The sequence below is a fragment of the Seriola dumerili genome, unplaced genomic scaffold (genome assembly GCF_002260705.1).
Source record: "Seriola dumerili isolate Sdu_G_001 unplaced genomic scaffold, Sdu_1.0 BDQW01000321.1, whole genome shotgun sequence".
Taxonomy (NCBI): Eukaryota; Metazoa; Chordata; class Actinopteri; order Carangiformes; family Carangidae; genus Seriola; species Seriola dumerili.
The window spans coordinates 2,449,946-2,466,863 of NW_019174576.1; the positions used below are offsets into that span (position 1 = coordinate 2,449,946).

The 16,918-nt window shown below is 40.4% G+C and overlaps 1 protein-coding gene across 4 annotated transcripts in view; it reads left to right on the top strand.

The window, feature by feature from the left end:
* nlgn1 (neuroligin 1) overlaps positions 1 to 16,918 on the top strand; it is a 285,005-nt gene that overhangs the window by 29,668 nt on the left and 238,419 nt on the right. Inside the window, exon 3 of one of the 4 annotated variants that reach the window (XM_022759228.1) lies at positions 10,837 to 10,856. The exons of the other annotated variants lie outside the window; for them this stretch is intronic. Within the exon in view, the coding sequence (XP_022614949.1) occupies positions 10,837 to 10,856 (20 nt within the window). The remainder of the gene's footprint in view (positions 1 to 10,836; positions 10,857 to 16,918) is intronic. 4 annotated transcript variants of the gene reach the window in all.

The following is a 16,918-nucleotide window of genomic DNA, read 5'->3' on the forward strand; positions in this document are numbered from 1 at the left end:
AAAAAGAAAAGAAGAAAGATCTAGAACCTGCAGCAATTTTTTTGCTTCACATTTACATTAATTCAAAATAAGTGCTTATTTAAACTCATGTTATATCACTTTTCTTATTGGAAAACAAAAACAGTGAAAAACTAGCATGTGGTCGGTCTCAGTACTCTGACCTCAGAGGAGTCCTCATCTGAAAATGAAGAGAGACGCAGAGAGGGAGGTTGAGTCACATGGAGTAAAAGTCAAGGATGTCTTTACCTGATATTCATACAACCGGATATCAGCATATCAAAGCCCATCACCTGGCTGAAGCCTTGTCTCAGCTTTCCAAAGGGAATGTCACACATGAAAGAGAGAGTATTTGACAAGCCAAGGAAGAGCTGAGCTGAAATGCCATTTCCCTTTTAAATTGTCATTTTAGGGGTAGACACTTCTGAACTCCTTAAGAATTGGTAAGTTGCCTTGAAGTGATGAAATGCTGCTGTGGCCGTGCATTCAAACTTTAATAAATTCACTGCTGTCATTTCGGTCCTGCTGGTCATTGATCAGAAGCAGTGTGAATGAGTGTGGTGAGTGTGTTTCTCTGTCCGAACTCTGGTGCAATACAAAAAGCATACACCTACAGCTGCAGGATCCTCCGTACCGCACCGTGCAAACTTTGCCAGACTCAGTACAGTGCACTTGACAGGTGATTCAACTCTCTCTGCATTTATTTCTCTCTGCTTTACTGAATTACATTACTCCTGTCATTATGATGTGGTCCCTGTAATCAGATAGCACCATGAATTCAGGTGCACTGAACGCAGCTCACAGATGGAGCAGGGAGCCATGCCCATCCAACAGCATACTGTATGTGCAGTCAGGATGATGTGTGCTTGTGCAACACATCCATTCTTGCTCTGTACCTGTCAGCCATCTAACCTTATTTTCTGTCCTAAAGCAGAATTTTCTGTTGCTATCTTTTTATTACTTTTTTGAAATTGACCAGAATCATGTTGAAATTCTATTAAAGCAACTTAGTAGAGAAGTAAGTAATTTATTTTGAATATGAGCAAATAAGACGTTTGCAAAAGATATGAAATGGCTATGCATTATTTTTTAGAGGAACATTCACTTTTTTTGAATCCTAACTGTGGTAACTGTGTGATAAAGTGCAAATGCTACAGTAGCCACAATGGCTCAAAAGGCTGGACACACAGTACGCACAATTAACAGAGGTTTTTTAATTGATTTCATCATCAACTTCAAAAACAATCAGTGTTATGCTTGTTGATGCTTCCTTTGTGATCTTTTTACACTGAGTCAACGTTCCACCATTTTTTAATTTGTCTTGATTGTTCAGCGAGGACATACTGTACATTCATTATCTGTAATTTTTACACATTTAAAGGTCCTGTATTGTAGAAAGTTAAATTTCCATGTCTTTTTTTAAAGCAGGTCTAGGTTCTATATTTCTACTGTGAAAGTATCATAGCGCTCAGTCCACAGAGAAATGCACCCAGCCTGTGTTCAGAAACTGAGCCTTAAAATGAGCCATCGGGTCTTCTGTAGCTTCATGATGTCACAACAAGGCAGTCACCGCTCTCAGCCATGCCCTAAGCTCTAACCATCTCTGAGTGTTTACCTGAAACCTGCTATATTTTTATGTGATCACTCCGAAGTGAGGCTCAGAGCCTCTCTGATTCCGATTCTGATTGGCTCTCTGACCTGTTGTTACTAGAGCTCCAGACAGAAGCCTGAGAGAGGAGATGTAAAACTACATTGAGATGGTTTTTGGTACTTAAAAAAACAAATATATCTTCTTATGGATCAACACTTTAAATAAAACACTGGAAAAGCGTAAAATATGGGACCTAAAACACTTTTTCTTGAAGGCCAAACACGTCTGCCTTGCACTTCCTTTTACTCAACTTTATCTTTAACTGATTGTTTTTAAATTTTTTGCCTTGTTGAGCACCCATACACATTGTAAAACAAATGCTCACAAATAAAGCAGTGCACAGAGTGATCCTTTATGATTGTTCTTATTTCTATATTTAAGACTTGATAATGAACAATGACAAGGCTTTTCATATTTGAGGGAGAACTTGCTCCAAGCACAACAAGAGCAAAAATAAAAGATCACACAGCTCTGAATAATTATCGTCGGGGCAGAGTGTGTGTATGTGAGAGAACTTGAGGAGGGAATGATGATTAACAACAGAGCAGACCTTGAGAAGGACAGGCTGCCGGTGGGACAGATGACAGGAGATGGAGGAATGAGAGGAGGAGGAGGAGGGACGGAGAAGAGAGGTGGACAGAGAGGTACACTACCTCTTATTCTGGCAAATGACTGTTGAATGCTGACATATACAATAGCAGTCATTTGCTTACTGTATCACTTATTTCCCCACCGTGTATTGATTGATGATACGTCATGTCTTAATGCTACAGCTATTGATTGTTTGGCCGGCAGCCAGGGGGCCATGTTTCTACGCTTCCCTACAACTAAACAAAAACACCACTTATTGAATCGTTTCTTATGATCTTGTTATTTTTCTTGCTTCCTGTTATACACATGCACCACTCTGACTGCAGCTGTTTTGATGATGTATTTTGCTTATTTGTGGACAATACAAAGATTGAAATGAAGAATGTCTTTGTTGAGGATACTGATGATAGTGGATAATGACTAGCTGAGGTTTTAGCTGGTAAAGATTTAGCACTTCTGTTCTTTGACTATGCCGCCTGTTGTGGTTTTGACTAAACACTCTTCATAAGTTGGTTTCCAATTTGTTGTTATTGGTTTTGTGAAGACACTGCTCTGTCAGTGAGCTTGAGGTTTTCTGATTTTGTGTCTTGACTAAATAAATAAATGAATTTGACTTGATAAATAGGCTAGTGCTTGGAGAGAGCTGTAGTTCTTAATGTCATGTTTATTTTAATCTGTGTGCAGTGTGATGTCACATTTTAGGGAGAGAGACGGAGGAAGGGGGAGGGGGGCTGGGTTTCAGGTTTTGGCCGAAGGTTTTATTCATGCCAGTGTCACAACACATTCAGGTTCATTCATGCTGTAGCTGTATAGGCCCACAAGGTAACTGAAATGTTGATGCATGTTATATTTCAATTCGTTCATTCATTTGATTTGTGAGAATGAATGCAAATCTGTAAAAAAAAAAAAAAAAAAAAAAACAGCATTGAGGCAAAATGACTTGTGCGCAGTCAGTCAGTTTGAGATGATAACAACCCACATGACAAAATGGAAACATAAATCACCAGCTCTTTGTTCAGGTCAGTTTAAAAGAAAGTGACATAAAATACATTTTTCTAATTTGACATTTACTACACTGCCATTGAAAATCTATATTTTCTCACTTTTTTTTTTTTTGGGAGATTTTATTGCATAAAATTATTTTGCTTTTGCACAGACACAATTAAAGGCAATTCCACAGTCAAACAATTAAAATTTGCAATAGTTAAAGCATCGCATAAATGACTGAAATAATATTGATCGAATATGTATCTTATAATAGGCGGTTTGTTATAAACATGCATAAAAGTGCACAGGGTTTCCACCAGAAACATTGTTTGATCTGGTGGCTGCACTTCCACACTGGGACCGGTCCGCTCGTATTGGTGAAGGAAGCCCAGTCCTGGAAGCAGCACGCTCTCAGTGACAGGTTCACAGAGACAGCCAGTAAAAAGACTGACAGGGCCGGTAAAACCTTTATGGATTTTTTTAGACTGATGTGGCGGCCCACTGCGATCTGTCCAGGATGCAGACTAGGTGTCTAGGTTTCCAACCGAACCACCCCAAATTACCTGATGCTGAACTAATTGATTTACATGACAATATCTAGCGTATATGATCTCGTGTTTCCTGTTCCCATACAAATATAAGAATGTACATTTAAACATTCAAATTTAATAGTTCACCATCACAACCTTACATAACCGCAGTGCACTGTTGGTTTCTCATAGCGATGATTCCTATGAATTGCCGTGAGATGAGTCCAGTGTGGTGCGGGAGTGAGGTGCCGTGCCACTGCCTTAGATGGTACTATTCTCTAATCCATTTGTTCCAGCCACTCATATGAGGATTGAAGTCAGCAGCAGCAAAGAAAAGACTCCTCTTCACTCTCATCCAAAGGGACAACACCGTGGCTAAAGCACAGGCACCCTGAGAGGTTGCTGCCATCTGCCACACACACCATACACAAACACACGGTCCCCTGTCGAACACACTCTCTCTGGGAGCCAGACTGGGAAAACCACCCTAGTGTGAAAGCTCTTGGTCAGGGGCAAATTAGCCTCAGGGAGTGAAAGAAATCTGGTTATGGGTTTGTGAGTGGATGCATATATGCGTGTCTCCAGGATGAATATGTACACAAATGTGTTGTGTGTCAGCATAGGTCTGGCTTTGTGTTAGCTCACTTGAACTTGTGTCTGCGTGACAGAGAAGGAAGTGAGCTGGAGCAGTGTGGCCATATATGGTGGTTAGCCTGACACAGAGAGGGACAGATGTTTTGAGTGAAAGACGCTTGACTTCAAACCTTTTTATCTTTTACTCTCTCTTGCACACACTTTGTTTCTGTCAGAATCAGGTTATTGTTTTAGCATGAGCAGACATCCTGTTTCGCCAATGAAGCACCTAGTAAAGGACGAGGATGGTGATATTGTTTCTATTCAACATATCCTATTTATATTAACAGAAAATAGAGTCTGGTTGCAATTACATTTGTACAAAACATATTTGCTGTTGCAGTTTAGTTGTATAGAAACATATTTAGGAGACAGGGTTTGTGAGCCACTCTGTTGCTATTGGTGACATGTGCCTTTATACTAAATGTGTTTTAATAGGGTTATAAAGGAATGATATGCACATGTTTGAGTAACATTTGCTAAAAACTACAGCGTCAAGCTTGTTTGAGGAAATTACTGAGCTACTATGTATATAGTAGCTTAACACCAACAAATACAATCATTTTTTGGTTATGATGACATTAAACACACTGTGCAATTACAAATATTGGGGACACAATGAGGTCTGGTAAGAAACACAAGAAGGCAGAGAATCAGACAGGTTATAAATTCAACAGGTTTAGCCAGACTGTATAAATCACTTTATATGGAGGTAAAAATGAAGAGCATATCTAAAGTATCAATAATAATACACCATTGCACAGGAAATTTGTGTGTGCATAACTACTATATATGTCAATGTTGAACCAGAATATTGTTTGTGATGTTTTTAACAGAGAGTTTTGGTAATACTCTTATGATTCAACAGTGTTTTCTGCTCTATGTTTAGCAAACTGTAGGGTTATTTAAAAGTGAACTTCTTTTCAGTGATTTTCCCAGGTAAGAAATAAACATAGCAAGAGTGACGGAGTGACGGTCACACTACATAAAAATAACACCCAGGGTTGGACAAAACTGGAATTCCCTTGAAGTAAGCCAAGACTGAGTATATATGGATTTAAAGCTGGTATCTGTTTGGAAGGACTGTGTCATCCATATTCATTCAGGTCCATGTGGAGCTTGCGTCATGGTGTCCTCACAGTTAAATGTGTGTTTGTTTTGAGGCCTGTGCCAATCATTTGGCATGTGATTGCATGAGGGTCGCATGGGCTCCTGCAGCCGTGGTAACAGCTGTGAATTTATGCGCTGTAATTGGCTGATGAAAGACATATAATTGAATCTGTAGAAGCAATAGAAATATTACAAACCCCCAACTGTTTGTCTGTGTGAGTAACTGTGATAGAATTTAAAAATAGATTTTTTGCTTCTTCCATAACAAAATAAAAGAAGTGACCTTGGCCGATGATAATTTGAAATTGGACGTTTGTTCCCTTCTCATCTTCCTTCACTCTGAAGAAAGAAATTTGACCTCATTATAATATTAATCTTCTCAAGCTAATGTTCTGCAGTGTGTACACACACATGCAGCGGCTCATGCAGCCTAGTTTCATGGCGAGTTATTTCAGACAGGCATGATGTCTATTGTTGAGTTTTGTGGGGGAAATATTGTGTCCAGTATTATCTTTTGAGGCCTCAGCCTGGTAAGTTAACCATGCACAGTTGGCTTAATCAGAATGTTATGGCATAATGGGACACCATATATACACTGAGGCTGTTAATTCTTTCAGTTTAAGTTTCTCCCACGCATATCAGCCATGTGCTGATGATGTGGAATTTCATTTGCTTAAAGTGTGAAACATCTATACAATTTAATAATCTGTAGTTTCTTATAGAATGTAAGACACTTACCCATTTAGCAAAATAGGGCATTTAGTGCCCCCTGACACTACACCAAATTCCTCCTCCAAAAATTATTTAAAGGACAATATTCTGATCTGCCACCTTAGCTATGGACTGGTCAAATATAAGCCACTAAAACAACTTGATTAAAAGATCCCATGTTGAAGAAAATGAGATTTCCATGTATTTTTTTTATTATAAGGTGCAATATAAATACTGTGAAAGTATCAAAGCACTCAATCGATGGAGAAATGCACACAGCCCATATTCAGAAACAGTGCCTCACATTGAGCCATTGGGACTGCTGTAAGTTTGTGACATCACAACTATACAGCTGTGCCAACATGGCCCATCTGGACCCACTATCCAAGCTTGCAGGATTTGGTTTCTCAGTGTTTTTCTGAAATTTGCTTTGTACATATACTGTATACCTTTTCTCTGTCAAGAGAAAACAACAAAAAAAAGAAGACAAATCTGATTTGATAACTTTATTTTCATGGTTTTAGGAAAGTAACCCTTTCATTTCTGAAACAAGGCTAAAATTTGAAGAGAATAACGGTGAAAAATTACTAAATGAAAGAGATTAAATACAACATTTAAAATGATCTCCCGGAGGGTCGGGCAGCTGAGGAGAGTTAGCTGGCAGCAAGGATACTCACAATACAGTCAGCCAATCAGAAGACAGGCTCAGAGTTCGACACAAAACGCCCTGTTGTTGCTAGAGCTCCAGAGACACACCTGAGAGAGCAGATGTAAAACTACATTGAGATGTCTTGGTTCTTAAAACCACAAATATATCTACTTATGGATAGAATACTTTAAATAAAATCACCGGAAGAGTGTAAGATATGGGAACTTTAACATACGGCAAAACCAGTGTCACACAGCGTGGTCTCCTGTGTCAAAATCTCATGCAATGTTGCCGCAAGTGTTCCTCCAGCCTTCTTCCTTAGGCGATTTGAGATTGTACAACGTGATGCTACTTATATCTTATCTTCTTAGAGAGGACAGAAAGTACTCTTATAATAACATGGTGTAGGTTGTCAGAATAGCATCACTGTAGGTCAAAGGAATATTACACACTATAGTTAAGAGGACAACTTCTTATGTTTCGTTCGTAGTACTTACTCCAAGGTCTCCCACTGCAGGGAAGCTTTAGTGTTGTCCTTCACTTGTAAATCGCTTTGGATAAAAGTAACTACCAAATGAGTAAATGTAAACACACAGTATGTAAATGTAGGTCATGTTAAGCGTTTTTGAATAAACACTCAGTGCTGCCATTTCTCTGGCGAGAACAGTCTAGTTTCATTCCTCTACAGTGGCAGCACTTGAAAGTATCACACTTTTTCACCACAGCGTGGTTGCAGTGCCCCTGCAGGGCAGTTGCAGTAAGCAGGCAGTATCGTCTGACTCGGTTCCAGCCTCATAAAATCCAGCATGCTGTTCTCTTGTCTGCCACCAGTTGTCAGAAACCACTCTGTGTGGACACAGAGAGGAGACTCACTGAAGCTTGTGAATTGTCTCTCTGTATCATACAGAGACTCCACAGGACAAATAATTATATATTACTCAGGGTTTCAGACATTCAGTCAAATATCTATTAAACATCAAGTCACAGACATATTAAACACAATGTACTTCAGTTAAGAGGACAACTTCTTCGTGAACACTCATTTCATATGTGATTTATCAGCTGCTGTCATAAACCTGTATTTATGATGACTTTGTGAGACAATGTCATGGTCATAAAATAACCAACAGATTTCATCAACAACTGCCTTACAATTACTTCTAGTTCCCACCAGTATTCAGAGACCAAATTTATTTCAAGGCTATTTATTTCTTTTCTGCTCCGATGTCTGACACTCGACACAGAAAAAGATGTAAATGAGATAAACTATAAGATCAATTTCGGCTGCATTAAAACCCAGTGCAGGTAACCACGGAGAGGAACAGAACAGAGGTTTAACAGCTGTGTACCATGGCAATGCAGAAACTTGGAAATTACATTTGAGCTGTGATTAAATCACTAGCTTATTTCCTCCTTGTTCAGTAGTCTGAAACAGACAGATATGTAAATGAGAGCGACTATAGTGTGAAATCCCCACATGGAGCACATGGAGCACATGGAATAACCCTCAGCCCCCAAGCCCCCACCCCCCACCCCCAGAGCCACAGTGTAGTTCGAGTGACAAAATCAATCCTGTTCATATGCTAATACAACTGAACTTCGTTGTTCTGAGCCCCCTCAACATGTTTCGAAAAAGTTTCCAATAAACAAGTCTGATAAATAAAACAAGTCCAGATGCAAAAAGCAGTCTGTATTAAGTCATTTTAAAAGCATATACAGCTGATCGCACAGCTGTTGTCATTAACCATTTTATGCAGATTTTGTCCGACAGTGTCGAGATTATAAAATAAGGATTTGCAGCGGCACATAATCAGGCTGTAACTAAATGTGGAGGTGATTCTGAGATGCCCAATAAATTCTGTCTGGGCATAAGTTTTCATTTTTATGGGAATTTTTTTTTCACCTCACCTCACCTTTAGTGTTGGCTATATAATGCTATGAGTTGAGATGTTTTACACAAAACTGGATTCATTTGTTATAAATATATAAGAAGTATAATATTCTTATAAATAAAATGCTCAATGTGTTTTGTTGTGTTGCAGTTTCAGCAATGTCAGGTGCATATCCATGGTGCGTGGTTTATGGGGGCTGGGCGTCCCACTGCCTGTGAGGGCTGTATCGATGGGCCATTTAGCAGAACAGTGGGATAAGTCCTTTCAGTTCGATGGGTTGGACACTACTGTTTCCAACTGTTGCCCCTATAAACCGGTTAAATCGACCAAAAAAAATCTGCTCACCATAAGTGTCAAAAAAGCATTAATTCATTTTTGTCCTAAAATCGTAAACTGTGCACTGCTAACTGAGACATCCATCAAACCTCTGTTTTATAATCATGATGTCCTCTGACAAAAGAGACAATAAATAAATACCAGTTAATGACAACAGCTGTGCTGTGTGATCAGATGATATCAGAGGAAAGCTGGATTTTATTGAAAATAAAGAAGGCTTAAGCTCTACTAAGCTCTAGCTCTTTCTCTGGTCGTTCTGATGGCTTTTCATCAAGAGTGGAAAAAAAAAGTCAAATATTATTAAAATATATCAAAATCATACATGCAGCACGTAGGAAACTCAGCAGCCAGTCACAATGACCAGACACCGGTCTGAGAAATGCAACAGCACAGCGGGTTATATTGGAGTCAAATGATGAAATTGGTCAAACATTCACTGACAAAGAATTTCTTCTTCACAAAATGAACTGCTCATCCACTGACACTGACGACAGCAGCGCTTTGGACACTTGCTATTCATCGCCTGTTCACATAATGCAGCCAGCGATTACAGTTGTCGCCACAACAGAAGTGGTGAAACAGCTTAGTACTATATAAAGGGTTGTTGTTTCAGAGCAGCCATCAAACTGCAGTCCGAGTGACTGCAGGGTCTTCCTCCCCTCCCCTTGCACTGAAAGCAGGACAAAATATTTTTCCAAAAATTGGTGACGCAGAAGCATAAAACCATTATAAACCTTCTTTCTCACAGGTCAGAGGCAGACATATGGATCTTTGTCATCGTGGTAAGAGTAATAAATAGGCTTTTCAGGTTGTAGAAGGGTCACTTCAGGACAAGGTCATGGTTTGTGTTACAATAAAAACGTCCTCAAGAATAGAGGACCTTCATTGTCACGGTACCACTAATAAACATGCTGTTAAGGTTGTAAAACGGTAACTGTTTTATTTTTAAGCATAAAAGACACTTAGACGGGTTGAGGAAAAGGTCAGTGGTTTGTGTTGTAATGCTTTGTCATGGTTACAATTCAACAAGTCCTCTGATCCATACGAGCATGTCGGCCGTTTGTTCCTGCCCTCAAATACGACCCAGAGGAGTGTTTCCTAATATAGCGTACCGGACCTTGGTTGTCATGGATACCATAATAAACACACGAGTGTACTGAGAGCAGCGTACCGAACGTTGCCGCGGTTAGTTTAATAACGGTAATGGCTTGGTTAGGGTTAGGAAAAAATCATGATTAGGTTTCAAATAAGTACTTCCTCAATATCAGACGATCTTTGTTGTCATGGTTACAATAATAACAACGACCGGTCGCTCTGTATGCTACATCACCTAACAACAAAACGTAACTATGGGTCATAATATGCTGATGCACAAACGACCCGTCTGCTCATTTTTCATGGGTTGTGTCGAGCTCCCATCGGCTTGTTTGTTCCAGAGTCTCTGTGACAGACATGTCACGGTGAGTGTAGCTCAGTTGGTAAAGCAGAGGTCAGTCTGCTCTGAACACAAGGTTTACGCTTTGGTTTTATCAGCTTGTCGCAGATTTCTTTATAAAGTCACCCGCTCCATCGCAGCTCGTTCCCACAAAACAGTCCACTTGAGTAGCATTATAGGCATTTAATGTACTCTACAATACAAATAATAGACGGTGCAGGTGTACTATATAGTCATGTAGCAACAGAAGTATAACGTTGTACTAGCAAAGTTATCTTTTGTATATCCTGACAGCAGACATTTTTCCACTTCAGATGGCCTTTATTTCTCACATGTCCAACTATTAACAGGGGCATAAATATTACAAAATATATATATATATATATATATGGATTGACGTTGGAAGCCTAAATCGTCTCTTTGTCACATAATGAGCAGGTAATGGGCGCAATATTTACCTTACAGAGACGTCCTGGTCTAATCTTTGTTGCTGCGGATATTCATGCTGTCCACTCTCATATTCCGGATCAGATTCAAACATATACAGATGTATTTGAGAAGTTCCCATTTCCAATCAATTTCTGTTATTCATTTGACTCACAATTTGCTTTCAGAACCCGTTTAGTCAATCAGAGAAGTAAAGTGGGCTTTTAAAGCGGCCTCTTAAGAAGCCCAGAGGTAATATTGCCTGTCTCAATCGGAGACTCAGCTGAGGGGCTGCATGACAGACAGTTTGAGATGAATAAGGAATTTTTTTTAAACTGACTGATGCAAAGCTTTTCTAGTGGAGTCCAAGAATAAGAATATAGAGCTGGAAATGAGCATAATAGATCTATGCTGTAGTTTGATTTTGTTTTGCCCATAACCATTGTTTTCTGATGTGGTTTGCTGTGTTTTCCCCAATTACATTGTCAAAAGACATTGTCTCAGTGTTATTATTTGGTAGCACTAAACTTCAAATACCATTGTTGTCATGCCATTGTGGCTATAACTGAACCAATGTGAAAAAAGGAAGTATTTTCTAGAGTTTAGATAAAGCTCTCAAAACGACGCAAGACTGTAAATGTTCCATCTCTCTGTCTCTGTTTCTCTTTCTTTGATTCAGATCACAGAGAACCAGTTGACTCCATGTTGTGTCTGTGTCTTGTGAGCCGGCCGTACCACTGCTATGATGGCTGATTGAGAAGTTGTCAAACAGCAGACAGCTCTCTGTGTTGCTACAACCGACCTCTCTAGCTTTTTATGATTCTGAATACAAATATCAGTGGAACCCGTGTGTGTGTGCGTGCGTGCGTGCGTGCGTGCGTGCGTGCGTGCGTGCGTGTGTGTGTGTGTGTTGTCTTTAATATGACTGCAGACTCAGGTAATTAGCGGGGTCTCGCTCTGTGACACTCAGTCAAGAGTGTATTAGCCTGATGGTGTGTGGACATGGCGACGCTAGTCCTGCAGTCTAAAGCAGTTGTTAATGTGTGTGTAATGGGAGAGGGTAGGTTGTGTGTTGAGATGTTTGATGAGCATTAATTACCTCAGGGCTTGTCAGAATCCTACGGCACAGAGAGAGGGGAGAGGCAGACAGAATGAAGGTGACACATTATTTTATAGTCCATGTTTTTCGAACCGAAGAATTTATCCCATTGATATAATTCATCATGATTCAGTTCAGGTCAAGCTGTGCTGAGAGAGACGGAAAGACGGGGGAAGAATGACAAACAGCGAAAAAGTTGGTGAGAATTTTTTTTCCAGTTTTTTTTTTTTTTTATTCATCCAATCAGTTTCCCGGTAATGTTTTAGAGAATTATTCCTTTATGTCCTGTAGTAGTGTCGAGTTTTTTTTACTACCCCTAAATATACTTGGCACATCACCCTGCCTTAAGTGACTGCTAACATCATCAGTCTGAATTAAAAAGCAGAGTTTTACTGTCCCACGAGAGTCTAGATGAAGTTCGAGGGGCTTTTCCACCTTCAGAAGACTGAACCTGTGGGAGGTTCACTAAATCCTCCTGGTGTTTTTTTTTTCAGAAACATGGTCACATTTAAAGATACCGTGAGAGCACAGATTTTCAGCATCTAATTATGGACTAATTGTTTTTGAAGAGGGTTTTATTAGTGGTCTAAATGCTGTTTCTGGGGTTTTTTTTCCATCCAACCAGCAGCTTCAGGCAAAGATTACAGGAATCGGTGTTAAAGAAAAACCTACTGTCACTCGAAAACCCTGGAGGTGATATCTATTCCTGGCCTCCATTTGTTCCTTCCAGTGTCTCTGCCACATGCGGCGGTCCTCCCAGGGTCGCTTACTGCCTTGGCTGCTGTCAGCCCGGCTTCCTTGCAGCTCTAGGTGTTGGTAATGAGCAGCTTCAAACCTCATTGCCCCCTCATTACAGTCTGAGCCTGCTGGGATTCCTGCTTCTTTCCTTCTCTCCAGGATGTCACTATCAAAGAGTTACCTGGCTTACTACTGGACACAGGTAGACTATTGAGGGGTTCTGTGACGTGTGTGTGTGTGTGTGTGTGTGTGTTGATGTGGTGTATAGGTGAAAGAAAGGCAGTACTGTATGTGTGTACTGAATACCTTCTATCTTCAACATTTTCCTCGGTTTCTATTGTATTTACTTGACCATATTCCTTTTTGTTACAAAAATACTATAGAATTTCAGGTGACACATTAGTATGTTTAAATATTTTTCCCACACCATACACTTTTTGTAATGCAACCTGGCAACCAAGGACAAAAGGGAACCAGCGCCAGAGTTGGTCATCTGCTCAGTCTTGCTTTCTGTTAGCATGGAAACAGGACAAAAGAATGATAGATGTGGTGGGTAAGAACTTATCTAAGCTGGGGAATAGATCGTCCCCTCTCGTATCTAGTATCTAACTCACAATTCTTCAGAAATCAGTTTCATGTTGGGTGATTTTATAGCATGCAATTTACATCCCATGCTAGCATTCAGTGCCACTGCATAAAGCATTATGCTGAGAAGTAGAGTAGGTTTGAAAAGGAAAGGGTTTGGGGTGTGTAACGTGTAGCCTTCAACTTTTATGCCATTGACAGCGGTTTGTATTTTTTCTCAACCCTACAATTAAAGTTGTTTTTTTACCTGGCAGATCCTCTCAGGCTCTGTCAGATTGGATGGGAAGCGTATGCGACCTGCCGTCTTCAGGTCCACAAATGGTCTAGAGGGTTGAAATCTGAGCTTTAGGTGGGTCACTCAAGGAAGTCAAGAGACTTACCCCGAAGACTCTCTAGCATTGTCTTGGCGGATTCTGGTCATTGTTGTGCACCGGTGTACCGGTCTCTGGTCACATGCCGTCTGAAGCAGGTTTTCTTAAAGGACCCTTGTACCCATTCATCCTCCCCTCATTTATGGCCACTGAAACCCCCCCACTGTACAATAAAGGCCTGATTGATGGAGTCTTGCTGAGATAGTCGTCCTTCCAGCAGGTTTCTTCTTCTGAAGCTCTGTTAGAATGATCATTGGGTTCTTGGTCACCTCCCTCCCCAACCCACTGCCCTTCTCGCTTGGTTACTTGCTTGGTTGGCTGGACGGAGTCCTGGTGGTTCCAAACTTCTCACATTTCACTATAATTGAAGTGACTGTGCTCCTGGGAACACTCACAACTGTAGAAATTCATTTATAGTCTTGCCCTGATCTATGCCTCGCCACAGTTTAATCATAATGGATTTCATGGCTTATTTCTTTCTCTTGACTTGCAGTGTGATTTGTGGGACCTAATATACACCGGTTTGTACATTTCTAAACTGCGTCCAATCAATTCAGTTTACCACAGGTGGACTCCAATCACATTCGAGGCACATCTCAAGAAAAAGCAAACAGAATGTGTCTGACCACAACAAAAGGGTCTGAATACTACTGAGAGATGTCAGTTTTTTGAGTTTTAATGAATTTATCAAAGTGTCTAAAAACATGTTAATTATGTTTATTTAAAATTTTATAGAACTAAAAAAAAACCCAAAACAACTCAAATTAGTAAAAAGACTTATTCAGGTTGAAATAATTGCAAATGATTTTCCCCTTAAAATAATATGCTGAAAGTTAGTGAATGGAAGATTCTTACTGTTCAACTAAAAGTAACCTTTAGAGCTTTCTTTTTAATTGGCTGAGCTTTACACAGCGAGAGATGGGAAGAGAGGTTTACTAGTGTTGGGCTGCTGCTCATTTGATGACAAGATCAAGGTTTCTTATATTTCCCCATTCCTTCTCTATCCCAGTCATGTTAATGCTGTCACGTGAACGGCTCCGACATTAAGCAGATGGTTCAATGTCTGTAGCAGCATCATACCACAGCAGTGCGTCAGCAAGCCAGCGTTCCCACACAGCCTTACCACATATGTGTCAGTTAGCAGAAAAAGAATAGTGTCTGCTAACAGCTGCTTCAGTCCACAACAATAAACATGTAATTGCGGACCGGTCCGAGGGGAAATCCCATAAACATGCCCATTGTTTTAGGAGTGAAAACACTAAAAAGGTTTCATTTTGTGTTTCATTAAAATCATAAGCTGTCTGCTGAACTGTACAGCACTTTAGAAAAAGGGGACATGTCAAATCCGTGCCGATCTTCTGCCAAATCTGCAGTATACCGAACTGTTTCGGTGCCAAATCCCTGTGTTTGTTTGATTTCCCACACCAAGGGCCAATCCAAGTATTTACAAATGCATGTCCCATCTTTTTTCCCTATGGTGTATTGCAACCTCACTGTGATGTATCTGCATGGTGGTGCTATGTAACATATCCCTTGGCCATTTGTTTTGCCTATTTACCGGCACTGCACCTGTCTCCCTGGAGAGTATCCTTCCACCCTGTGGCAGGCGGCTTGTTCCAGCGCTGCCGACCACCACGGCTCAAGACTTTATTACCCACACAGGCCAAGGGAGGTACTTATGCCTCTCTCTCTCTCTGTAGCTTACCTTTGAAGCTAGGGAGACTTAGCTTGTTGGCAAGGCAGAGTATTGAGCCCTTGAGAGGAGCTATGGAACCCCCTACATTTAAATTTAGCCCTCCGTTTTATCTTGGCTTTCTCATTAGCAGCACTGGAGACTAATTGTTATGGGTTAAGTCTTTATTGCTGCAGGTTCTTTCACTTGTTCATCTCTCTCCCTCTCCCTCTCTCTCACAGTTTTCTCTCTGGTCTTTTCCAAATGGCACAATAGCAGGGGCGGCTCTTTGTATGGTGGTAATTAGCTTTTATGGTGTTGCTATGAGCAGGGTCTTTTCACTGCCGTGTCCGTCACTCTGCTCGGCCTGTCACTTTATCACCCTGCCATGCTCTGGGCAATTAGTCTGCAAGCCCACATTCCACCCCACCCGTCGCCTCCATCGTCCAGCCGTATCCTTCCAAACCCAAGCAGAAAGAGAGAGAGAGAGAGAGAGAGAGAGAGAGACTTACACCTCCCTCCTACTCTGCACTTCCACAGCAGGAATAAAAATCAGCTGGTTTCACAAAAACCTCCTTTGTGCTTGGCAGTTGTGCTGGGTTTGGCCCACTGTATGCAGACTGCAAATTTCTAATAGTGTACTAGATCGCAGATGTAGCATGTTATTTTGCGGAATGCCAAGCTCTGAATGGGATAATTATCAGCACACAAAAACAGGAATTAACCATGTTCGCTGTACATTGAATCAGTGGACAATTGCTGTCTGATTTCCCCTTCCTTTGTGTGGTGTCCACATTCTTTGAAATTATAGCCTCGATGTGCAGAATCCCCCTCACTAATCTTTGGAGTATAATTTGAATTTTTGTGAAGACTCATCTGCCCACACACATCACACGTTCTCACCAAATGTTATATATATATATATAATTTGTTATTTGTTGTTAACATATATAAATATATATATTGCACAGCCAATGAACAGCCCACCTAGAGCTATTATTTTTACTCTTATTAGCACTATTGGACGCTGTAAAGCACTCTCAAATAATATAGATATTTGTGTTTTTTAATGATCACTGAGGACCCCATGAGGTGAACTCATTTGTATTAAAACCTGAGTGTTGCTTTGAAGTTAACGGCTTTTCAATCAATCTTTTCATTTTGCACAACAAAAATTAACCATCGTGGTGTCAGATCAGCAAGTGTTTAATTTCTTAGATTGATCGCAAATAACCAGGAATATCCACAACATTTTTTTGATTAGTTTTGATTCCACTGCTCCAGTAAGAATGACAAATCCCAACCCATGGGAACATTTGAACTCTTGGGACCGATTGGCGGTCTCGTCACTGAGCTGTGGTCTTTCCCTCTTAGCTCAGATATTGATCTGCTGCTTAGGCAATTAGTCTGAGCAGACCCTTTTCCCTTCTTATCCTTTCTCCTCCTCTGCTCCAATCTAAAGCTCTTAGAAAATACAGAAGGCTTGCCCAGAGTAAAAAAAAAAG